Below are 25,856 nucleotides of genomic sequence, written 5' to 3' on the forward strand. Positions count from 1 at the left end.
TCTTCTCCCGTTGCTCTTTCGTTCGGCAGTGACGAACATTTACTCCGCAAAGCTCCCATTACAACCCAAACAGACCAACCTGCACCCTCCTGAAGAATAGTATCGGCGCTGCCAACATTAGACACTTCAAGTAATCCCCAAAGGTACCGGACTTCCCGGTGCTTTAGTAAGGAAGTGTAAACGTCAGGGTCGAAGCCATCACCAGCTTGAACCTGCACAAGCTAACCGCAACTTTTTGCCCCGAGGATACTCAGAAAACAGAAATACGACTTGAAATGCTAAATTGTCGGCCACGTTTATTTTACTGCGTAGCATTTTATCCGAGTAACTTACCCAGCGGATGTATGTTCACGACATGTATGTTCACAAACTTGCATAATTGGTAGAAGTAACACTTTTATTCGTTGTGTTAGAGGAAAAGGAGATAACTGGTCGAACAGAATTTCGAAAAACCAAAAAAGGCAAAAAGAAAAAAAATTACAAGAAAGGATTTACGCACCAACCACGAACCACCATATCCGAAGAAAACGCCGTTATCGAGTTTAAGAGACATTGTCTTTACTAACAATATTGGACCTAAGTTTTCTTTTTCTGTTGAATGGCAATTAAAAATAGCTCAGATAACAAAACCATGTAAAGCATGTCTCTGTGCCTTTTAACACCCATAAAAACGCGTGCAACGAAAGATATTGATGTTCCACGGGATAACGCCAGACACCAGAGGAACCAGAAGCGCATTGGAGCGGATAATAATAGGTAGTGGCGGAGGAGGGACATACATCCGAATAGTGCACGGCGAGGCATAGCGTAGTGATCCGGTAATTGGTTCAGAAGGTCCATTCAGCTCAAGCACGCTGGCATCCCCGATCAGTGTGGCAAACCGCAGAGAAGTGTTAGGCGGAGAGCACAAAGGGAGCGTACAATGGGACGCCGCCCCCTCCGGTCCGCAGAAACGTGAAAGCGGATGCCACCAGTTCCTGGCAGATCCAATCTCCTCTTCTCGATTGAGGGTGAAGAGCAGATTGCGTGAGTTGCTTAGGCGACAGGCCAGCCTTTGAGCGTGCAGCTGCGTGGATGGAATTAGGGACGGTGCAAGCGCCAACGCTCCCTATGCAACAGTGAAAAAGCAATTAGTTTTCCGTCACATTCGAGGATGAGATGCTGTAATTTCAAGGATGTTATTATTCTCAAGAGAAATCCATACAAATTGCTAAGTTGATAATCCGATTGGCTTGTTCTTATTAGGTATGTGATTCTGAATTGCGGGTCCTTCAGAGTTCTTTTTTTTAAATTATAAATAGCTGCACTTCCGTCATGTCCTGTCAGCACACGTATCTGAACTATTATTCGATCTATGGCAAACGGCTTCTTCTGCTCACTTACGAGCCATTATTATCATCATCATCATCATCATATCTACGCCCACTGCAGGGCAAAGGCATCTCCCATTAATCTCCAATAATCCCGGTCCTGTACTAACTGCGACCAATTGATCCCCGCAAACTTCTTGATCTCCTCTGCCCATCTAGCTTTCTGCCGCTCCCTGCCACGCTCGCCTCCTCTAGGGATCCACTCTGTTACCCTTAATGGCCAACGGTTATGTTACCTTCGCATTACATGCTTTACGTAATGCTTCGCATTTCGACCCCATAGACTCTGCCAATTATTCCATTGCGCCATGCACTGACAGAGAGCATTTCCTCTTGTAACGGGCATGGTCTTGCGTCAGTCATTAAAGTTAAAAGACCGTGTCGTCCGTGCCTGTCCATGCCTGTCGGTGTCTGTCCCACAGGCGTGGATCTGGGGAGCAAGAGTAATAACATCTTGCGCACTCCTTTTACGTCCCCGCCCCCTCACGCCTTCGGGGGAAAGGACCGATCTCGTTAACCATGCCAAGGCTAGCGTTTGTACTGCTCGACGCATGCCGACGGTTCGGGAATGTCCCGAGGCCCCGACAAGCGTACGTCGCCGCTAAGCTGTCATTAATTATTGCGGCCGAAGCGTACTCTCGTTCTTGCGAGTCCTGGTCACGGTTCTGGTTACCGGCCCGAGAGCCAGGAATCGATAAGCGTGACAGGGTTCGCCAAAAGTAAAGCAAGAGGAATGAGTGACGCCCCCGACATTGGCGGTGGCAGGCGAGTTAGGAAGACACATTCCAAATATTGACTTCTTTTTCACCAAGGGAGCACAAAACTATGTATCGGCCGATAAGAACGTTAGTAAGAGACAAGCACGAGTCTCTGCTTAACAGCTCGTTGCTCGTTAAATGGGCCATGAAGGAAAAAAAATTACAGCATCTTCCCGTAGGGGAACCCTGAGTAGTATGCGAATCAGCCATAGGGTCGACTGAAGTTCCTCTCAGTTTTCAGTTCGTCGTTTCCGTAGACGTTCAGCTTCGCGTGCCCTCGTTGTATCAGTAGCTTCTTGACGCAGTTTGAATGAGTGAAGGACATAAGGCGCGTTCGTAGCACATGCTCCCGTCCCGGTTTGTAGCGCGCAGTGGGAAGAGCGCCACGTACCTCCCGTTGCGGCCAGAGTCGTGGGATCGAAACCGGACGCCGCCTAACTATTTTTTTATAGTGGACAGCGCTGACGTCAGCCCAAACGCTGACGGGGTGAAGAGACGCGCATGCGCAGTAGAGTGCGGACGGCAGACAACGACAACGAGGGAGGGAGGGACACAGCCCCGAGCATGAGATGCTTCGCATCTAAAAATACAAGTCCGCTCAATTTGAAAGAACTAGCCTATGGTAATTCGCTCAACTGCATCCACGAAAGTCGTCTTTATGACCGAAAATACACAGAAAGTATTGACAACGTTCAAATTTTGCGTGCAGTGACGTAATCAGGGCAGTAGTGACGTAAAATGGACCAGCACTAAAAAGGGAGTTATCACTGCCCTAACTGCATGTCAGAATTCAAGCGATGCGGTGAAATGTAACTAAATGTCCCGCCACAATTGCCCAGTCAGGTTTGTTAGCGGTAACTTCGGGTGGCAGCCGCCAGTCACACAAGCAAGATTCTGTGACATCATAACGGCTTCGCCAGAAAGTGGTTGGGGTGTCTCAGCTGTGTTTCATGTTTTCTTTATATCTCGATTATTTGAGGAATTTTTTTTTCTACACAGCAACCTACACAGAAATGCACAAAAAAATTACACCCATCTCCCCGAAGGGAACCATGAGTAGGATGCGGAGCGTCATGGGGGTTCCGTTTGCGTTTGCTCATATATCCTACTCATGGTTCCCTTCGGGGAGATGGGTGTAATTTTCCTTATTGTATGCGTGTATACGCGAGTGAGACGAGATTAAAGTGGCATCTAAAGGTCTTTATTTAGGTTTGCACGTCTTCTTACTTTGAGTATGACGGCCTTATGGTCGTAGAAGTGCACAGTCAGTGGATCTCATAGCAGCGGTTGTATGCAGTCGTCGCCGTTGCATTTGGTAAAGACGAGATCGATACACATTCCGTGGATTGTAGTTGGGTGTAATTGCTGTTAGTGTTTGCGCTGATGCTCTCACTTAGTTGCGTAAGCACACTCACTGACGGGGCTGTTGCTTCCATCCTACTTCATCTGAAGAATCACGGAGTCAAGCGCAAGCACAACCGGAGTTGTTGTTGTTGTTGTTGTTGTTGTTCCTCTTCTATGGCACGTACCCACGTGGGGGATTGGCCGAGAAACGGTGGTGTGCGGACGCCGGACCACCGCCGACGCCGCGGGACATACCCCCGAGCATAAGACGCTCCGCATATAATAAGCAAAAATTTGTTAGCGGGCCTAAATGAAACGCTGTCAAAGCTATTACATGATGTCAGCTGGGGGAAGTTAGCTGTTATAGCGGTTCATTTAGTCCCGTCAACCAAATTTCCGCGTGTTTTTGAAATTGTGTTCGTATGGATTTGACTCATTTTGAGAAAAAGCTCCTCATTTGCTTGAAGCTCGCCACAAAATTGGTAGTATTCTTATCGGGCAAAGCAACCCCTTTTTAAACGAACCAAACTTCTTCTTTGTCTTCATGGTGCCTTTAAAGAGGAGATTTTTGGATGTTCACCGCACCTATGCCGCTATCATCGCCATCGGTCACTGGACCAGCACAGAAACTATAATGTCAACTTGTGATCCTAATGATGATTTCTAATAGGATGACTACAAGTAGAGGGACACCGTTAGGCACTGCGTGGAGGCATGAACTCAGAAAATTCGCAGGCAAAGTATGAACTAGGGCATCGCCAGACAGTAACGGCTGGAAGAACAAGGGATAGACCTTTGTTCTGCGGTGGGCAGAAGCAGGAAGACAATGATAAAACTGTAGACTGTATTCCCTGTAAACTTAAGCGGGCGAGTTCTTCGTTTAGCAACACTGAAGACCGCCATGACAGTGCCCACTGTGCCGCGAATGCGCTTTGCACCCGCATCTCACAGAAAAAAACAAAAGCGTGAATCATCTGCCACGTTTAAACCCCGATTATCGGCAGTGGCGTCAACAGATATATTATTCATCGCACTCGCATTATGTTGTAGCGCTGTACTCGCCCTCAAGCCCTTCGCATCCCCGGAGAATGAAACCACGGCTGCAAAGGAAAGCGACATGGCGGGCTGGAGGCCGACGCTGCAGTTGCTTGCTGCAACGAATGCGCAAAAGCAAATAATTGTTTTGCAGAAATGTTTCACGCTTACGCCGATTTAGATACGACGGTAGCGTAGCAATTGGTGCATGCGAGGCCATCTCCCGAACCGTGCCGTGCTCGCACTCCTCAGCAGGCACAAGTCATGGCCCATTCGAAGAGACCTTTGAACAAATCACTTAAGTTTGGCATCCGTGCGGCGAAAGTTTTACCAACACTATTTCTTTTGTTGTCGTTATACAGATGGCAGACCTTGATTGGCAGCCGGCTTTCCCTTGCATACACACGCGACTGGGTTCATCACGACGACTTGCACGAATACAGTCAAACCCGGTTATAGCGAACTGCAATATGCACCACGATTAGTTCGATATATCCAATAGTTCGATATAGCCGAACCCGCCTATAACGAGTTTATTGTTACGAGTTCGCAATACGTGGGAACCCCCCCCCCCCCCCCCGTCATCCCCGCATGCAGAAACAAACAAAATAAAGTATATCATTACCATACATACACAGAACAATCCATTTATTGCAAATAATAAAGCTACTTTCGGCCTTAACTGCCTACTCCTCAAAAAAAAGCTGTGATTTTTGTTTTCCCTTTCGTTTTGGCAGAGTCAACTAGCACAGCATTCTTTACACAAGACATTGTTTGCACCATTTCCAGTCCGTGGACTTAATATGGAAGAAATATTGACGGAGGACATCGACTGCCGAAAGTACTTTATTAAGCGTCGGACGGCTTTCACTCGCGACATCCTCTGCCTCCTCGGTGCTTATCAGCAGCATTACGATTTGCTGCTGACTGTGTCCGCGTGCGAGGGGCTTACAGTGACGGCAAAGTCGTCGTCGACACAGGAAATTTTCGAAGGACACTCCTTTCGGCTCAGCATCGGGAACGTTGTCGAGCTCTTCCCAAAGTTCACCGATGTTGCCGTCTTGGTCCGGAATCACTGACTGTGCGGGTTCCGTCGTGAGTCCCGCGCGTCGGAAACAGTTACGGAAAGTGTCGGGCGTCATGTCGCTCCGTACGAGGCGCGATATCTCAGTCGCGGCCTTTGCTCCATCGCCGCGGCGTGATAGGGAGATAGGGAGCTAATAACATGGCCAAGAAATCTATACAGGAGACGATGAGAAGGAGGAGGAGGAGAAGGAGGAGGAAAAGACGCTTATTTGAGCTGATAACAAAGACACTAAAAGCGGGTGGCATCCTTTCATTCCAACCGCCACGGATTCCGTTGCTTCTCGGGGCCTATTGACCACTGGTACTCAAGTCGGTCACCCGTGCTTCCACTGCTCTAATAAAGGGGATAATGTAGGGAGCGGGTGGAGGAGGGCATTACCACGCCAAGTCGTGCGTGGATCCCGATAAGTCGCAGGGAGGGCGGTTGTAGCGGTATGCTGAAGGAGAGATGTGTGCTCCGCCAAATTTCTAGCTAGATGGTCGTATTCTTCAAGCACTAACATTTTCCCGTTGTTTGCGCAGCGAATAGGAAGTACAAAGCGTGCGTTGGCGGCTGCACAAACCCCCAAAAAGTGGCTGTGAACAGTTTCGTAACTCAGGATACAGTATTCCAGGTCGTGAGGGTGCCCAAGCAGACACGGGTGCATGTTTTCCCGCGGCTGTTTGCGCAAGCAAATAAGTAATCAAGCAAGTAGTCATATTCATCCAAGAAGGTTTGGAAACTACGTGCACCACGAAACTTGTCAACTTTTTACCAGCTCGAGCTGTTCTCCTTCTTGTTGCACCCTCCAGTATATACACCGCCCTCTCCCTTTGCTCGTCCTGCATCAGTGCATGTCATTGGGGTAAACAAGAAGGGTGTGCGGCCAAGATTGTCTAGATGCGTGTTCAGGGTCTCCTGTGAGAACAGTTTCCTTTCTTTATCCGTGCGCCCGCGAGCAGGTGTTTGATGACCAGCGGCGTGTGTTTTCCCAGCTGTGTGCAGAAAGTGTTCAGGCTTGTGTACCCGCTTTCGTACGCCACGCTGAGCAACGACGTACTCCCTGTTTACTAGTTTGCCGCTGCTAACCATCCGTCGTCTTCGCAAGCATGACGGTGGGGAGCATTTTTTAGCAGAACGCGATTAGTTCCTGGATCCGCAGAAACATATATCCCCGCGAACGTGCGTTCAAACGTCATGAACTCCATCTCAACTTTATATCGCTCGATATACCCTCCGGCTAGGAAGAGCACTGAGAAGTTAGGTTGCAGCGCAAGTTTTTGCGTATGTCGCTTATGTCAGGGAATGCCAGTTTGAAGAGGAGGCATTTATTGCGAGGGCATCCACCGCGCATTTCTCGGCTAAGTTCCCGAATAAAGCGGCGCTCTAGATTTTCGTGGTCAGGACCTGTCATCGAAATTACCGTAACTTCCTGTACCCATCACCGCTGATCCAAATTCCCGGTGGTTGCACGCCTCGTAATTCCCCAATGTCTGCCGACGGGGGAATGCATCGGTTGGCGAGTCCATAGGCGGCAACGCGTCATGTGGCGGCGAGCTGGGCTATGCGGTGGCTGGAAGTCCACAGCGGGTATGCTGCCACACGCCGACAGCCCTATCGTTACGTTTCGATGTCTGAAGTCGTCATCCGGTCAGGGAGCTGGATGTACAAAAGGTTTTACGTTGTTCGGCCCGTCGTTAGTCTCAACGTTAATGCCAGCCAACGTTAAGTCTTAAAATGGGTCTAACAATATACCTACATACACATTTTACGCTCAGCATTAGTCGCTGGTTGACTTCACTACGAAGCGCACCGGCAGCGATTTCTTGGAGCGTAATATGCTTACACACCTCCAAGAGCTCAAGATTTATTATTTCACGCCGGTCTAATTTTCCCCCTTCGTCGTTTGGCGACTTCGTCTCTGCGTTTTGTATGTTTGCACGAATATCATTCGTATATGTTCTTTTAACTACTTGTCGACTTTTATTATCTTTCGTGTGCTTACCTTCGCGACATAGTAACATCATCACAGTGGGGTGCAACTATACAACAAAGAGGGCCTTCCCACAATGCGACTGCAACTCTGCTGCGGCCATTACCGCAGTTCTGGCCGCCACGTCCACACTGCAGTATACGCGGCATCACATAGGTGCGTAATGTGTGACGCCCGGGTTGGAACTAACCAAAACGTTGGGAGGAAAAGAAATCGCATTGGATCAGCCGGCATGCGAGGTACAGTTGTTTGTGTTCTGTGGGTGTTCTCTTAACGGACAGTTAACTTTTTTTTCTGCGCTGCATGACATGAAGTTTTAGTTGCTCAGGGCAGCGACGAGATTCCGGCCGAATGTGGTCCACGCATGTAGTACTTAGGAAGGCTCGTTGTTGGGATGTTATGGATCTCGGCCGAAAGCAACTTCTCTCCATAAGTCATTTCTACGCGCAAAGGTGGAATTTCCTATTTAAATGCCCAAAGAAACACCTAGGTTACATTACGGGCTGAGTAGAGGAATACTAAAAACTTTCGCCGGTACGGTTTTTTTTTAATCGACCCATAAACATCCGCGAAATGCCTTTTTTTTACGTCCAGCTGAAAAAAAAGAAAAGAAAAACAACAGAAAGGAACAACTCTTGAACCAGAAGTAGAACCCGTACACCGTTTGCGTACGTAAGCGCACAAGCTACAAAGCGACCAACCACGTCAATACAAATACGCGTATAAATACTAACGGCACAACTACCCTCCTAGTAAAGTGTGGGACAGGCTATCACAGATGAATAGAATCCTATTGTATGTCTTAAACATGCTATTGCTCTTTGGCCCCAGTAACACCCTCTTCCTGCTCCGGCAGTTACGGCTTATACTCGCGTTCTTTGAACAGGTCGCGGACCTTCCGTGGTCTAGCAACGCAGCAGGCACGGCAATCAAACTAAAATGCGCGTGATGACCGAAATATTATCTAGCCGCTACCTTGTCGCAACGCCGAACTGATCCAACGTCAAGCGCGTTTATTCGAGGCACTTTAACTGCGAGCGAAAAGGCGCCAGGAGGTGAAATAAAGAACGCAAAAAAGTGTAGAGGACACGGGGTTTAACCATTCCGTTACAGCGGGGAAGTTGATAGATTTTAGGGGTCTAGGAAAACATTTTATTTGAGCTAAACATATTGATTAGGCACATATTGCAGTGATGTAAAATGCAGATAATTGAACGCCCTTTCCAAAAACATGAGCTTTCATAGTGTTGTCATAAACAATGATTGCGAAAAAAAGATCAACTTTTTTGTCCAGGCATCGAACAAAATAAAACAAAAAGGAAGTTGTGAATAACAAGCCACAAGTAGTAGAAAAAAAATTAAAATATCTACCTCGTAGGTAAAGATTTCAGAAGGCTGTTCTGGAAAAATATTTCAGTTGCGCGGAAAAAATTGTCAGCTATAAAAGAAAATTTTAGCACGCGTGGTACCCGCGCCTTGTTGTGAAGCCTAACCTCTATTTCAAAATGCGCAATTTTGGATGGTTCTGTGGAAGAAAGCTGGTGATTTTACCTCATTAGAGGCACCAATTAGTTCTTAAGTGATGTAAAAAACAACTTGTCAATGAAGAAGACGAGCACAAAATTCAGGGCAAACAAGCGATGCGAAGTAATCCGCATTGGAGTTTAAACCAAACTCCGTGGTGGATGCTTGCTGACATTCTAATTATCAATTATGAAAACTTTTATTTGGGGTTCATTATCGTCTTCTGACTCGCACTCATAGCCCTGCTTGCAGGAATTAGGTGCGATGCGCTAGCATCGTGCCCGGCAATATTTCACCAAGCAGCTGTCGCGCAATGAAAAGATTTCAGCACTACGTTCGGCGCACGTTAAAGATCCCCAGGTGGTCGAAATTAATCGGGAGCCCTCCACTACGGCGCGCCTCATCGCCTGCGTTGCGTCGGCGCGTTAAACCCTATAATCAATCAATCATCAATCATTTCAGCACTACGAGCCTTCTACAATGCAGCACCACCAAACATTTTCGGAAAGAAACAATATCAAGGATGTTGGAAACTGTCAGAATATACAGTGGGGCTCTGGGATTTACAGTCTCGGACTCACCGCGGACTCTCCGAGAAGCAGTCAGGCGTTCCATTTTCCCATGTATCCCTATGGCTTCGGGGAATCCTCGGACTACCCGCGGACTATCCGCGCCGAGTCCGATACTATAGATCGAAAAGCCCCAGTTCTACTAAAAAGCGACACTAGACCTCCGGAATTACCCTCGTACGAAACGAAACTGGCCCGTGAAGAGCTGGCGTTGTTCAAGACCTCTCTTTGTCTGAACTTTGTCTTTGTCTCTCTCTGTCAAGCGCTCTCTTTGTCTCAACTGACATCCGACGGCTCGGTATTCTCTTTCGCCTTTCAGCTGGAGCTGTTGTCGCGCAAGTAAGGCGTGGGTGAAGTGGAATCACGAGCGGCGTGCATTTTTCGAGGAACACTGGCGGGCGATGGAGGCGCCAAGGCAAATCGGCTTGAAGTTGGATAACTGCGTAGTAGCGCAAAGAAGAATTTCGCAACGCAAGAAGGAAGCTGAAATTGATTGATTGATTGATTGATTGATTGATTGATTGATTGATTGATTGATTGATTGATTGATTGATTGATTGATTGATTGATTGATTGATTGATTGATTGATTGATTGATTGTAGGAGTTAACGCGCCGACGCAACGCAGGCGATGAGGCGCGCCGTAGTGGAGGGCTCCGGATTAATTTTGACCACCTGGGGATCTTTATCGTGCGCCGAAATCTCGTACACACGGGCGTTTTTGCTTTTCGCCTCCATCAGAAAAGGGGCCGCCGCGGCCGGGAATCGAACCCGCAACCTCGTGCTCAGCAGCGCAACGCCTTAGCCACTGAGCCACCGCGGCGGGTGGAAGCTGAAATTGCTGAAAATCAGCTCAAAATACCCGGTCCACTTGGTAGACGTGTGGGGTACCATTATAAATAAGATTTAGAATAAAGCTACATTTTCTCCGAACCAAAGCTCACTAGTAAATAGGTGGTGTCATTTTCAGGTAGTTATTACCTCTCAACGCTGTTGGATTACAAAGCTGATACAGAATTTGGTATTTTAGTTGATAGGAACCTTTTGATCAAAAACATTTCATGGTAATGCAACGTAACCATGAGCGGCATGCTTTTTTGTCTAGTGCGGCAGCCACGTGCCCTTTTGTAAGAACACACGCACCCCAGCTTGAAAGAAATGCCGTCAAAAACCCCAACGTCACCGTAGGGGAATAATTTAAACTGATTCTGAAAGTGCAGTGCTGAGACTCACCACTGAGGTGTATTTGGTGTACGAGAGACGACTAGAACAAGTCAAAATCAGCGATACAAAGCATCGATCCCCGGTGATCAATTTGAATAGGCGTGGTAATGAAAGATATGAGAAAGCTCCGATCACGCCGGTGGCAGCCAGCACTGGGCTTCTGTAGTCGAGCTTGGCAATATCGCCCCTCCCTCGCCCTATACCGCTGCCGTTGAAACTACTCAGGGCGCGCTGCGCTTCGCACTGGCGTACGCACATATATCCCCCTAAACCATTTCAAGGTATGAACACAAGCGCTGCAAAGGAATACAAGCATCGAACCAAAAGTTTCACGCGAACAAAACACAAGAGTAGATATCATTTGCAACTTTAGTACAAATATACATAAAAACAATCAAATTTTTATCCAGTACGACAAGATGTACCCCCTTAATCCCATTCAGTTCAACGTGGTACATAGAAAATACTAACCGTCAGTTATTTACCGTCCATGCGTGGTGTCGCTCAAATTAGAATAAAGTAAAATTTGTTAACGTGCGGCCGAACGAATATTTTGATATTTCCTATAAGCCAGCTGCTTTTTATGGCAATGTGGTGCGCTCGTATAAAATTGCGAGAACTATTCGCGGCATTCTACGCACCCAGACGGGAAATAAAAGAAATACGTAGTTTATTAAACATAAAGAATCAGGTCTTCGGCCCGGAATATGAAATAGCAATTTTTATGCCATGCTACCTGCGGAAGCCCGAAGCATCGAGGCAACGCCTTAACTAAAAATCCCTTGGGCACAGCTGACGAGGTAAGGCCACCTAACATTCGCGGCCACGATTCCCGCGAGGATGCCGATCACGTGACCCAAGCTGGAACCGCTCGAGCTGACCAGGCTCAGAGTGAACACTTCCAGGAGCATGCCCGCCCAGAAGGGCACGGGAATGCAGAACGAGGCCATCGTGAAGACGGCCTCGGGGTGCAGCTTGTTGTGGACAATCTTGAGCGCCAACAGCGCGCCGAACAGACCGCAACTGCACGTGCTCGAATGTAGAAATGGGGCCGGTAGACCGTCCTGGAAGGCGCGGGCGTGACTCCACACGATCCAGGACAGGATGTCTTGGACCATGTTCACGCCAACCAGCAGCCCGATGACCATCTGCACGAACCTGCGATCAGTTAGAAGTACTGTTAATACAGCGATATATGGGTACCACCTCGTTATAATGTACCCACGGGGGCGGATAGGTACCTCATTATCAGTGGAATTTTGGTAAACATGTAAATGCCTCCTAATGCACGCACTGAAACGGGGAAAACGACAAACCCCGCATATTGTGAAAAGAATTGGAAACAAGCGATTAAGCTCTAACAAAAGTTCACCGTGGCCCCTCTGGTTAGTTCTGTTGTGTATAGTATGGCCTGGAATGCTGTAGAACCAGAACCTCTGGTAAGTTGTATCGTGAGCATGGAATGGGCCATGGAGAATAGGAAACCATGCAGAGAGGCCCTAATAGCGGGGCAGGGTACTTGCCCGGTGTATTCTGCCTGTGGTCATAGAGGTTCGCCACACTCTGTTGTAATCACACTCCCGTCTTTGCGGTTAGTGGGCGTTGCAGCGTCTTCTAGTTCTTGCGCGCGTTGTCTACTCTCTTATTTCAAGTGGCCGCGAAGGCCGCTGCCCGTATGTACGAGATTTCGGCGCACGTTAAATATCCCCAGGTGGTCAAAGTTAAACCGGAGCTCACCACTACGGTGCGCCGCATCGCTTGCCTTGCGTCGGTGCGTTAAACCCTAGAATCAGTGAATCAATCAATCAAATAATATATCAAGCAAATAATCAATCAATGAATCAATCTTATTTCACGTACTTTCGCTCTCTTCAATTTCATGTGAGTAGCAAGCAGACCTCGTTGCTAGACTAACCTTTTTGCTTCATTAATGGTTACGCAATCAATCATCAATCACCAATTTTTATTCATCTTAAGATGAATTCCAGACATCTGGGCATGAACGAAAAACCTTAAAGAATTGTGCTCGACGAGGGCTTGTGCCATACGTCGATACGGACTCAAGTCGATCTGCGAATAGCATCGGCCCGCGTCTGTGGTGTCCTAAGAACACACTGGATACTGCCACGAACTGACGCCAAAAAGAAGCTTAGCTCACTATGAAGTTTCCCCTGCGAGGCCTACATAATGAGTCGAACATGAAGTGATACTGAAGGCAACTAGCTATAGGTGAGCTCGGACGAAAGTTCAAGTGCCACGTAGAACTCTCTGTGTTTATTCGGCGGCGAAATTTGCTTTAATTGTCGAGTAATTAAGCAATACAAAAACGCATTTCACACTTCGGGCCATTTTATGTCGTATCGCGTGACGTATCGGAGGCCGGCGGCGAGTGAGACAGCGGTGTGGATTAGTAGGAAATCTAAAACATACCAAGCGAATCAACGCAATCGCAAGAACCACTAGTTCCGCTCTCAGCGCCTAAGACAAAACAACTTTCCCTCCCTACACGTCCGCAGGCTGCCGCTCTGTGTGTGCCAACCTTGGTGCCGCATTGGAGGTGCGATGGTGGTTAAACAATGGCAATGTGCCGCGCGGTCATTTGCTTTACCTACAAAACGTCTAGCCCACAGCGCAACCACAGCAGGAACGAAGTCAGAAGCGCTCTTATGCTTTGCAGCCTGGCGCGTCTACAAAATTAGCAGTGGCTTAGCTCGGATATGCCAGGATATACGTAGCTGATTAGCTTGGTAATCATGCTTACTGCTGCTTCATGTACGCATTATGTCACGCATGTATATTTATCTAGTGACTCCGGCGCTGCGTCACCAATCGCCCCAGGGCTAAGCTGGTTCCACAGGAGCACGCCGGTGTTGCTGCGACGCATGAGCCATCGGTTCCACACCCGGCCACCCCTCGCATTATCTTCAAGTGGACCGGGACGCCACGTGCCGCGCTTGCGCAGCACGGCTCTCTAGGAGCCACTTGAAACTGCTCAACCTCGGCCAGTGTAGCTCACGCTACAATATACACTAAGAAGGAATATGGCGTTAGCATATATTTGCGGCTCACATCTGCCCGTCTTTGTCGTCATGAGTACCATAAAAACGTCAGGAAGAGTGTGTAATTATATAAGTATTAAATAAAACATGGTGTTTTAAACCTAAGAAAATTGAAAGTAAAGAGTATTGCTTTTACTGAGAATCTGCCAGAACGGTTGTGCCCAGGGTGTCGAACCGGAACGGGAACCGAACCGAAAACCGGAACCGAACCCGAATTTTTGCCCGGAACCGGAACTGAACCGGAACCGTATTTTTTCCGCCATTTTGGAACTGAACCCGAACCGGAACGAATTGAAGGAACCGTTCCGAACCGGTTCTGGGGCCTCAAAACTGTGATTTCTAGTTTTCCATCCCGGTACCCTACCTTGCATCCGAAGATATTTTTAGCATTCGCCAGACGCCACCACGCAATATTTTGCATAGTCTGCAGTTCCCAAGGCCCATAAGGTTCTCATCTTATTATTACCCTAAAGTTAATGTAAAGTCCGTATACACTATTAGTTTGCTTTAGGTATTGCCCATATCCCCAAATTATCTTTTTGCATATACAATAACTTAAGTTAGAACGCATATTTCGTGGCAACATATCATGGGGTATTCTTTATGGTTTCTATCTGCAGTTTGTTTAAAATCGTGTAAAGTTTTCATGTTGTTAATTCGAATGCATCCGTGTCCGCTTGTGAAGGCCTTCAGAGACACCATCAACAATAAATCCGTATCTTATACTTATTTTAGTTTGAGTGGGCACTTATATAAAAACAGCACTGAGACACAAACACTCAAAGTTCTCTACGTCACCATCACTTTTTCTTGTACAGTGCCGTTGTGTCCTTTGGTTACTGCCCTAGGAGAACATGAGAATTGAAAAAAAAAATAGGGGCCTTCTCATTTTCACTTTTAAAGGGACCCTGCAACACTCTTTGAGCAGTGCAAGTAAACCTGCGCAACGTTTAGATTACACGGCCAGGAATACCTGAGCCAAATATTACACGTGCACGTGAAGCGGTGAGCGCGCAAATCGATGTGAAAGACGCGGAAAAACAAACCGCTCTCTCTTCAGTTGTCCTCATTATGCATGGCCCGAGGGACGTCACATAGGCCATGGCTGCCCGATCGGCTGTCACTGGTCAACTTCGCGGCTAGATTCTTCCATTTCCGTCGTCGTCATCGCTGTGTACGAACCTCTTCTATGCCTGAACCTGTAGGCACAGTTTTGCCGTTTCTTTTGTGTTTTGAGTGCGCGCGGAGTTTGAGTGATGAGCTCAATACTTCCCTTTCAACGGGACCACTCGACTACAAACGTTTATTGCTTCAAAAACGCCCTACGAGCCCGAGCGCGCACTTGCGAGCAGGCACCCATGCCTGCTTTTTTGTGGCACCAGACCGGAAATAGGCCCCTCCGCGTTGCGGAGAAAAGGAGAAAACTCCCCGGCATGTGATATATCGAAGGCCGCCGAAGAGAACGCCGCGAGCCGCCCCCCTCTCCGGGAGAGAGCGCGCAGCTTTCGTCGCGTTGCCCGCGGTCGAGTTGAGAGGGAACGATTATGCGCGATTTCTCATCGCGCGTAGTTTCGTTAATTGTGAACGGATTTTCATAATTCTTGCGGGAGGAGATTTCTGGGACAATAGACTTTATCCCAAAACACATTACTCGTAGTCGATGGCAAGTGTTGCAGGGTCCCTTTAAATTCGATGCATGGATTTAAGTCGATTAACGCGGATTAGTGGGTAGACTAACTAATGCGAATTAGTGGGACTGCGGTGTTGATTAATATGGATTAGAGGAAGGCGGATTAGAGGGTTGGACCAAACATGATATATTTTGGGTCCTTTGCATTTTTAAATTTTGCAGCGTTCTCTTTCTCGACCAATCAGGAAATTTAGTTACGCACAAAATAGCCGGAAAGTTATGTGTCGATCACCTGAATGCTATAAAAGGCCTTTTTTATGTACGTATTACGCTCTTATGTTATTTCTCGCGTAAGAGTTACATCTCGCAATGAAGTTAAAAACTAATTGCCTAATGCATGTCTTATATTCACCAAAAGGTTCTCAAAATGTGTATATATATGAGGTAAGACTAGGAAGCAACTAAACTGAAAGAGAAAAAAAAGGAACGATCAACTGGTTTGACGCGAAAGACACCCGATAGCATTCTCCGATACCTTCTCTTTCTTCGTGCTACCGTTCTGCAGCCTTCCGCAGGTGTAGCATCTCAACCCCCGAACACAGCCCCTTCCAAGCTGAGGAAGAGGCGATAGCACGTGCGCTTAGCCAAAGGGCCGCCAAAAGTCTAATAACAAACTCTTATCAGGCGTGGCGCAACTTTGCCAACAGTCTATTGCATGTTACAACACTTCGAATGAACAAGCAGAGACCACCAACGAGACCAGCCAGGATTGTATGGGCAGCAGCTCATACTTGCATCGCCGGCAGACAAGATCACCAACCTCGTGGCTGGACATTTGACCCGCTTAGCCAGCGCTGATGAAGCCGAGCCCGAGCGCATGCATCCTGTATACATACCAGGAAATTAATTAGCACTATAGGCTCTCCCGTAGAATGTATTCCTTCCCGCACAAATCGCTAGCGAATAACCAGGAAATATTATTCCCTGCACTGCGGATTAACACCTTCCCACACATCACCAGTCTTCACCTCTTTGAGGGGACCCAATTCTCTCCATTTCGTTGCTTCTGTGGGGAGCCTGGGAACCTCATACACACAGTAGGCGGCTGCGACAAGTCCACCCTAGATCCACCCAACCTACACGTTTCCATAGAGATTTGGGAAAAAGCCTTGGCCAGCTCCGGCCTGGAAGATCAGTTTCTCTTGATGGAAACGACTGTCGACTCTACCCCTTGAATGAGGACGCTTCTCTGAAACTTTTCCTCGATTTATTTAAAGTTCATTTTCCCTCTCTCTGCGAGGGATAATTACTGCTGCTTGTGACTTCACTCAGCTATTATCTTTCGTAGAGCCCAACCGCTCTCACCTGTCGCTGAAGTGCCATTTAGCAAGTTCCTATCTCCGGTGGTTCCCTATCCAATGCCGTCCTGTACACGGCGTCCAATGAGTCATTAAAGCCGTTCTTTCTTTCTAACTGGTACGTTAGCATATGAAAGATGAGCAGAAGGAAATCGCTTTAAACGCCACCAGCCACGCTTGACAGTCGGAGGTTGACGCCGACGCGGGACTGTTTTCGACTTCTAGCAGTGCTAATGATTTCGTGTTAAAGCTAAAGCGCCGTTGAAACAAGGGGTACATGAAAAGCGTAGCAGACCAATCAATTCATTTAAATGCAAAATTATTTGGCTCATTGTGCGAAAACGGGGGTGCATGCGCGCGTGCGTGCCTAGACATTTGGTGGAACCAAAAAAGATGTTGGGCGCTCAGGCTCTCTTGCGCGCCAAAAAGACTTCCCGCTCGCAAGTAAACTACCTGCCTGCCTGGCTGCCTGCCAGGCAGGCGATTCCTGCGAGGATGCGTGATTTCGGAACGAGGGGCGGCCCGCCACGAGAAGCCCGGGCGGAGGGGGAGGCGGGGGAAACGCAAAATACTGTGCCATGGCGATACTCCAGGGTACTAAAAAATTTCTGCCGAAATTCAAACAATTATCTACTAATGCGTAGCATTCCTATACCGCTTGTCCTCAGTGTGAGTTTCTACAGCCAATTTTTTGGTCTTTATAAATCCTGTCCGATCAATTATCTCAATTGACGCTGTTATAATTACAAATGGAATATTCGCGAAATCTCCAATATTGTGGAAATGCAGGCAGTTTTACGGTTTCCCATTTTTCTTAATTGCTTAATATTTTTCTTATTTTATAGTTTTTAAAAATTTCGTTCGACCAATTATTTCCATTTGCGCTATTATAACGATTACATTTGTAACTCGCGAAATCTGCCTTATTGTGGAAATGCAGGGTGTTATACGGTTCGCCAGTTGCCGCAATTATTTTACATTTTTTATTTTTTACATTTATAAATTTTGTTCGACTAATTATCTCCATTTACCCCAAATGACGATTACAGGTGGAAATTTCCCGAAATCATCATTATTGTGGAAATGCAGGGTGTCACACGGTTTGCCATTTTCGGTGATTACTTTTTTTATTTTTTAGTTTTTCAGAAATTTTGTGCGACCAGTTATCTCCATTTACGCTATTATAGCGATTACAGGTGGAACTCCCGCGAAATCGGTATTTTTGTGGAAATGAAGGGGGTTACACGGTCCTTGCTGTGGGCAAAGAATGGTACGCATTAAAACGATTGTGGACGGACGGGTCGTCTGCTTAGTAGGACGGGGCAATAGGTAGTCTGCAGGGAGGCTGCCCATTACCAGAAGATTCTGACGAAGATGCAGCGAGGGGGAGGCGTCGGAGGCACCCGTGTGCTGCCCACAGGTCAGGGGGCTACCTGTTTGCCTTCCAGAAGACTGTGGCGAGAACGCATTATTTGGAGACGATGTGCGGCCCGTCACTTGTCGGCGAAGGGAGTGTATCACATGGCTGCAGAGTGGCTACGTAGAGCCATGCGTTAGAGCGCAGCCCTTAAGCACCCGCTCCTGTGGTTTTGCGTAGTCCCTCAGTGTTGGACTCGTTGTAACCGAGAGAACGAAGACGCCACCGAAGATAGAGCTGGCAGGAAAACGGAGGTTGCAAGTATGACGAAAGTGTAAGGGGGAGGGCGTAATTCCGTGACCGTGCGAGACGTGCTTCACAGTGGCGACCCCTTGCGAGATAACGACAGAGTATGCCGCGCGCCGTCGTGCATTAGCTGATGACGCGATCACTTCCTGAGGCACAGCATCTATGCGCCGTCGCCGAGAAGACTATACAGTTCGCGCTGCACTCAAATTTCGCATTAGCGAGTGTCGTAATCGTCCGTCATTTTCTTCCTCAAGAAAACAACTGCGGGGTATAAAACTGCAGTGTTATGATCCAAGAATAAATTAAATTAAATTATAAAAATGAAAGAAACTAAATCAATAAAAATAAACTTGCGGCCATAAAAAGCAGCGATTTCAAATTCATACAAATACGCAGTCTTATGTGTCCGAGCGAATTTTTCATTTCGCTTCAGTTAATGTTGTAATCCTGGACCTACTATAGAAAAAATTTTGCAGTACATTTTACAGTTAAAGGAACTCTTCAACACTTTAGATCAACGCTCTCACTCTTATCTTCGCATCTGGAAGCACTGCAAAAGTTATAGATAGCTATTGCCAGCACAGAGGAGCAGTGAGGGATTTGCTCGTCCCAGCAGATACGCCTTCCGTTTCTGCTTCGCTGTTGTGGTTTCATTTTAATGTCGCAACTTAAGGAAAGGCGGCATATAGCCGCTACATGGCTGTAATGACGTCATTCCAGCGGTAGAAGAATGCCAAGACTGGGGAAGAAAGAAAAATATTTCAAGCAAGTTTGTAAGTTATCTGATGGGGACAGAGCAGTACTTTTTGTCTGAGGGACTTTCCGACTCCCTGATCTAAGTACTGGATGTGTTGGTTGACTACTTTCTGCAAGCATTCAAGATTTCGAACAAAGTTGAAAAAAGTGTTGCAGGGTTGCTTGTTTTTGGCCAAAACAAAACACTTGCACAAAAAAACCTACATTATGGCTTCGTTTTTGACAAGGAAACATGACAAGGAAACGAAAACCGAGCACAAAAAAATTAACAGAAAAAAATACGCTTGCTTTTTTTTATCCGAACCCGTTCGAACCCGTTTGAACCGGTTCGAACCGGTTCGAACCGGAACGGAATGGTGCGCCGGAGCTGAACCCGAACCGAACCCGAAAGGCTTGAACCCGAACCCAAACCGAACCCGAAAAAATTCTGGTTCGACACCCTGGTTGTGCCTACTATTCTGGAGACCAAGCTGGTAGTTAACAACGATGTAAAATTTCGAAAGAAGGCTAATTACGATTCTTATGTTGCCAATATTTAAATAATAAACTCTTTGAAAAGACCAGAAATGTTTTACGGGCGTGCCTCAAAAAAGATCGCCTTTGGAGTAAACCGGTGCACAAATGGTGTGCTACAACTTTCGAGGCGACTAATTACGCACGAAGGCAAAATGTCTGGGCGCTGTAACATATATACTGCTGCTGAAAAAAAGAACCTGGAAGCGGGTTGCCCTTACCACTAACTAGCGTATTTACATTGTGCGCTTGTAGTTATGTAAATATGTACGGATGTCGCTCCCGGCATTAGTCCTCCCACTTCCTATTAATAAAGCACAGCGGTCTTAGCATGAACAAATGGAGCGCATTTTGAGTTTCCTAGCAAAGCGAGAGAAGCAAAGCGTCATTCGACCATTTCGACTACGGGTAGACATAGCAATGCATAGTAAAGAAAGCAAACCTAAGAAGACGCTTACGAATCCGATAGACATGCCAAGCCAGCAGCTGTGGTCTTCCCATAACGCCATAGCCCCCCACGCCGACACGCATTCCCTGGCGCAGTTTCATCTCTAGTATATTTACCTAGTAACTCTTTGCAGTATCGTTACGGAGACTGTGATTTCAGCCGCTTCGATGCACTCGGCTTCATTCGCGGCGCCAACTGTTACCTCCACTCCTAATAGCACCCAATGCCTAGTGTGAAAACGAGCCTAGGTACTCCGGTGTACGAGCCCCTAAAAGGCAGTACGTGTACATTTTCATGATCGTACTATGCAGTAGTGTGTGCACGTACATCCGGAAGCTCGAAAAGGTATTCAAATTTACTGTTTGACAGAAGGGCTTACGGTGCACAGGCTTGATACTCGTACAGTTGGAGGTAACAGGCGTGTTAAACCAGGGTGTGACGAAACGCTATGCAACAAATTCCTGGAATTAACAATATTTTTCAATTGTGCATTGCCTCCCACATGGTAGCCCATGTGTTTGCGACCTCTATGAAACGAAGGCGTTGTGACGGGAAAGATAGAAGTAACGAACTCGCTAAGCTGATCAGCCATTGTTTCATGAGAAAAAAATCGTCGTGATGATGACGATGAAAGGAACGGCTGGCGCTCTCTCAAGGCCAGCGTAGTACAAACTTAAGATTTTGCTTGTGTAGCGTGCCATTAGATGGAAGAGTAACTAGGCTTAATTTTTTTTTTCGAACGACTTAAGCCGTCTCATCTTTCTCTTTTCTCTTTCATCTTTTTCTCCCCCTCCCGCTTCCTCCATCTTTACTTCAATGACGTTTATTCAGTCAGTCGATTTCTTTCTTACCCGTACCACAAACTACCGTGCGTTTCCACGTGGGACTGCCCTGTCGGTTCGAAAGTTACGTTTTAAGAGGATAGGCCTGCTTATCCACGTGTAGTCGTGCGTTTTCACTGCCATCTCCGGTATCGGTTCGCAGGGGATGAAATCTGCAAGCTAGCATTTTTGAACGCCCTAATATCCAACTAATGTATCCCTGCTAGCACCCTCTCAACAATTTTGAGCGGGAAAAAAGAGCATCAAGTTTGCGATATGGCGCCCTTTCTGAATGAGTTTGGTTCTTGAAACGCGTTTGGAACCCAAAAGTGTCAAAAGGAAATCGTGATGCTTCAGTTCCGTTTGTGAATGCGGGGGAAGGTGACCTCAGTTCTTTGTATCACCGTAAAGTGCCTAAGCTCGTTCCAAAGCAGCAGGCGAAAATCACGCCGTTTCCCACTGTAAAATATAATCTTGAAGGGTAAGTTCACTTTCAACGATGTCCAGCTTTCTGGTTTCGTTTCTGCTTCATTCCCTCTAGCCTTAACTCGAAACCTGCACGCAACGAAAACCTTCATGTAACAAAACAATTGTACACGCCGTTACAACCAGGTTTAACAACGTGCGATCATTGCAACCGCCACAGGCGCCGCGGCTAGGGAGATTGCTAATGTCCACACAGCTTTATTTATAATTGTTTATGGCTTATGAAACTTAACGTGCAAAGAAATCTTTTACATGTTTCTTTCAGAGCTTGTGTGCGCGCTTCTGGTTATGTTGTGGCTCAGGTGACTGTTAGCACATCCGCTCAGTTGTCATTTACTTCATCTCTTACGTCCTGTCACACAAGGGTGAATAATGACCGGAGTGATATAAAATCAATCAATCAATCAATCAATCAAGAAGGATAACTTACTAGCGGCGTCCACGGTCGAGTTCCAGCTCGCCGCCGACCGTCATTTAATCAATCAATCAATCAATCAATCAATCAATCAATCAATCAATCAACCAATCAATCAATCAATCGTTTGATCGATCAATCAATCGTTTGATCGATCAATCAATCGTTTGATCGATCAATCAATCAAGAAGGATAACTTACTAGCGGCGTCCACGGTCGAGTTCCAGCTCGCCGCCGACCGTCATTTAATCAATCAATCAATCAATCAATCAATCAATCAATCAATCAATCAATCAATCAATCAACGAGGATAACTTACCAGCGGCGTCCACGGTCGAGTTCCAGCTCGCCGCCGACCGTCAAGAGTGTGAGGACGACGTAGGCCAGCTGGTACACTCCGCCCACGTAGAGCGCAGGGAGGATCCAAGGCGGCCGTACAGGGTGCTTGAACGTCAGCTGCGACTTGGCTGCAGCGGCGCCCTCCGGGTACGGTCCGAACACATGCGAGGCCACGAGGGCGGCGGCGAACAGGCAAGTCACGGGCCCCCATTGAACGGCGGCCACGTGCAGGGGCACTTTGGGATGCGGGATTCTGAAATAACGCGCGACGAGAACGGGTGAAAATGACGGAATTCGCGGGCACCCCACAGCACTGTACAGTCAAGAATTGGACCGCACTCATACCATCGAAAACAGAGCAAGATAACGACTAAAGATAGCACATGGAATAAGTATAGCCACCGTTATATTGTAACCATTTTTGTTCCAGAAAACAATTGGAAAATTGCACTCAGAACTATCAAAGTAAACTCATAACAGATATGTTGTTCGCGCATTTATTATTCTACCTGGGTTCACCCTGGAGATGTGTCCGAATTGCTGAGACCGTTTTTGTGAAGGACGTGTCAACGTTTTTATCTGAGTACTTTCTCGTTGCAGCCAAGGTACATATGTGATCGCCGTTTTATAGCTTCCCCCCTTTTCTGAATTCCAAAGCAAGAGATAGGGCGCCGTTTCATTCAGTGAATTCTGAGGAGTATTGATCCCTCCATCGATCTCTTCCCCTCCCACCGAAATCGTTACCTTGAATTTTGTCGCAAGGAAAGCAGCAATAACGGGTATTATCAATTAGTCAAACGGCCTATCAATCAATTATTCAATAAACCTACCGTTGAATATGCACTGCCATACTTCGCGAGTAAACATATCAGGTAGCCGATAAATCAGACAATCAAACATACAACTGTGTCTAAGGCACTCTTTGATGCTTAGTAAAGCAAAGCATTGCAAATGCCACACGTGCTGTCTGAAGCGGTGGGCGCGCCACTCTTGTTCAATAATTTTTTCGCGAAAGCATTCAATAAAAACAAACAAGACATTGAGAACAATAAAGGCCGGAAATGAAAAGAGATAGATAAATCAACTCTTATTCATTGCCCTCATGTGAAATTAGGACAAGGAATAGAGAAAGGCAGACAGAAACACATGGTAGAAAGACAGCGAGCGTATTTCCGATTTGCATGTACAGAAAAATGCACGACTAGCGAGTTAACACAGCGGTTATAACCTTGTACGTGTAAACGTATATCAGAAAAAAAAAAAACAATTTATATAACCAAAGGAATCGAGGTGTTTCAATGTAGCCAAACTTACTGCAAACAAAAAAGAGGCCAAAAAGTGCTCAATTTGGCTATTCACAGCCAAATCCGTCGTCAAAAATACCCCAAGAGGAGAAACGACGTCCGAATGCTTACACATCAGTAGAAAATTCTTTAAATGTTTCCTGAATTCCCGGCTTGTATAGCGTGCAGTTGGAATACAAAAATGAAGATACAACGAAGCTAAAGCAGTGCTAGAGATTTTCACGTGGCCTCACTCAGCCGATCCTATGCCGCTGCTCTAGGGCTCGAATCGAGATTTAGGTTCTAAACGGAACGTCTGGGTCAAAGCGTGTACTGGCGGACGAAAACTGCGTTGACGTGACCAATATAGTTATACGGCAGAAATGAGATAAAAATACCACTGACACCTGCGAATGCGGATGCCGTCCTATCCATCTGTCTGTGCGTCGGCACGCGTCTTATCAAGGATGACGCCAGGACATCAACGCAACACACAAGTAGGGTTTAAGCCATTTCATTCCGAGTATACGCAGATAGCGCAAGAAAAGTTACCTCACCTGTCCGCCATCTTTCTCAGTGGTACCAGTGCCAGCAAAAGCCCAACCAGAAGGCCACTGCCCATAGCAAGGGAGTCGTTCTTGGGGGACACGAACAGGGCTAACGCCTCGAGCCCCGCGTAAACTCTCGGCCACTGTTCACCCAAATGATCGCGGAAGGGAACGATCGGCTGGCCGAAGTGCCAGCGGTTGATCACGTCCAGGGCCACGACGACACCGGAGGATGTGTATACGCACATCTTATAGAGCGTAGGTGCCTTCGTGAGCCCGTACGCGAGTTGTGCGATTCCGGTATTGAAGAGGCCGACCAGAGCGACGACCAGTGCGAAGACCACGGCGAAGCCGGGCTTGCCGAGCGCCGACTCGAGGACGAGTCCCCTTGAGAAGAACCAGTACAGGTTGGTCAGCAGGTGCCAGACGTCGTAGTGGTGGAAAGTGGCGTACACCAGCTGCTCCCAGTGGCCTTCGCGCAGGATGGCGGACGCACTGGCGCACCGGTCGGGATAGTGCTCGTGCAAGTAGTTCCAGTGCACACGCAGCTGTATCCAGATGACCAGGAATGTGGCCATCGGGAAATGGAGAGCGACGCGTGCCCCTTCTGACTCTTCCTCTGTCGCCATAATCGGCGATTGCGGCCCAGTGCCTAACATACTGCGAACAGCGTGGCCAAGGCTACCGGGAGAGTCATATGAGACGACTTGTCGTGGACCAGCTGTGGAAGACACGTTCCTGATGGGGCTTGGGTTCTCACTCTTGGGTACTGCTTGCCTCGGGCTTGAATCATAGTAATCTACTGATCGGTCCTGCTGTGCACCACCCCGTTGTTCTGTTAGGGATCTCGCTCTCTTAGTCGGGCTCACTTGAATTGGTGACCGCTGTTCAGGGGGTGTCTTTTCCTGAGCAGGAGGAGGTGCGGTTTTCCTCCCGTCCCCTTTACTTGGCGTGATTCCTCCAGCCACTCGGCCCCAATTTGACCAGAGCTTGCCAGGGCTGCCGGGTGTAGGCATGCGGCTCGGAGAGTCTTGGGGTCCCAGCGCGTGGGGAGGAGAGCTTGGTGTCCTTGGGCTCGTCGGTTGGCTGTGTTGCCTGGGAAAGTACTTGGCGCTTTCAGAAGACGGAGTCCCAGATCCTGAGCGTTCCTCAAGCTTGTTTCCCGGAGACATTGAGGCTGTTATAGCTCTGTAGGGACCGCTGGAAGACTCCTGCGGTTTGGGGGATTCGGTCATGGCGGGTTTCGAGTCGGGCGGCGAGCGAGGGAGCGATCCCGAGTCTACCGGGTGCGGGGAAGACGAGCCCATGAGTGGCAGAGACACGGAACCTCTCGATTTATCTTCCGAGCTGGCACTCACCGCCAATGGGGGGGAGCCTGGTGGAGGCAGGACTGGTTTGTCTTCTGCATCTGGTTTGGTCGCCGAAACGCCTGAAGGAGCCACCGTCTCCAGTGGTGACTTCACATCGGGACGCGCACTGGGCGACGTCGCTTCAGCCGAAGCGGTTCCTTCCTTTTTTTCCGTACCATTCGCTTCGGTGTCTTTGACGCTTCCGCGGCGGGACATGGTTCAATACTTTGGGAACAGAGCGGCGGTTGCTGGAGTGCGGTGCGCCTTCGGCTGTCCTACGCCCCACTTGCATCACCCTCGCA

At 47.7% G+C, this 25,856-nt stretch overlaps 1 protein-coding gene across 1 annotated transcript; it reads right to left on the reverse strand.

The window, feature by feature from the left end:
- Positions 1-11,650: 11,650 nt before the first annotated feature.
- On the reverse strand, positions 11,651-24,834 carry LOC144160106 (uncharacterized). Its single transcript, XM_077691713.1, has 3 exons — positions 24,215-24,834; positions 22,355-22,627; positions 11,651-12,041 (listed from the first exon to the last, which is right to left on the reverse strand). The coding sequence occupies exons 1-3, from the start codon at positions 24,832-24,834 to the stop codon at positions 11,651-11,653; spliced, it is 1,284 nt and encodes a 427-aa protein (XP_077547839.1).
- Between the last annotated feature and the right edge of the window lie 1,022 nt (positions 24,835-25,856).

This window comes from Haemaphysalis longicornis, unplaced genomic scaffold (assembly GCF_048455015.1).
Source record: "Haemaphysalis longicornis isolate Haplotype H1 unplaced genomic scaffold, Haemaphysalis longicornis Haplotype H1 scaffold_10, whole genome shotgun sequence".
In the NCBI taxonomy this organism is placed as follows: domain Eukaryota; kingdom Metazoa; phylum Arthropoda; class Arachnida; order Ixodida; family Ixodidae; genus Haemaphysalis; species Haemaphysalis longicornis.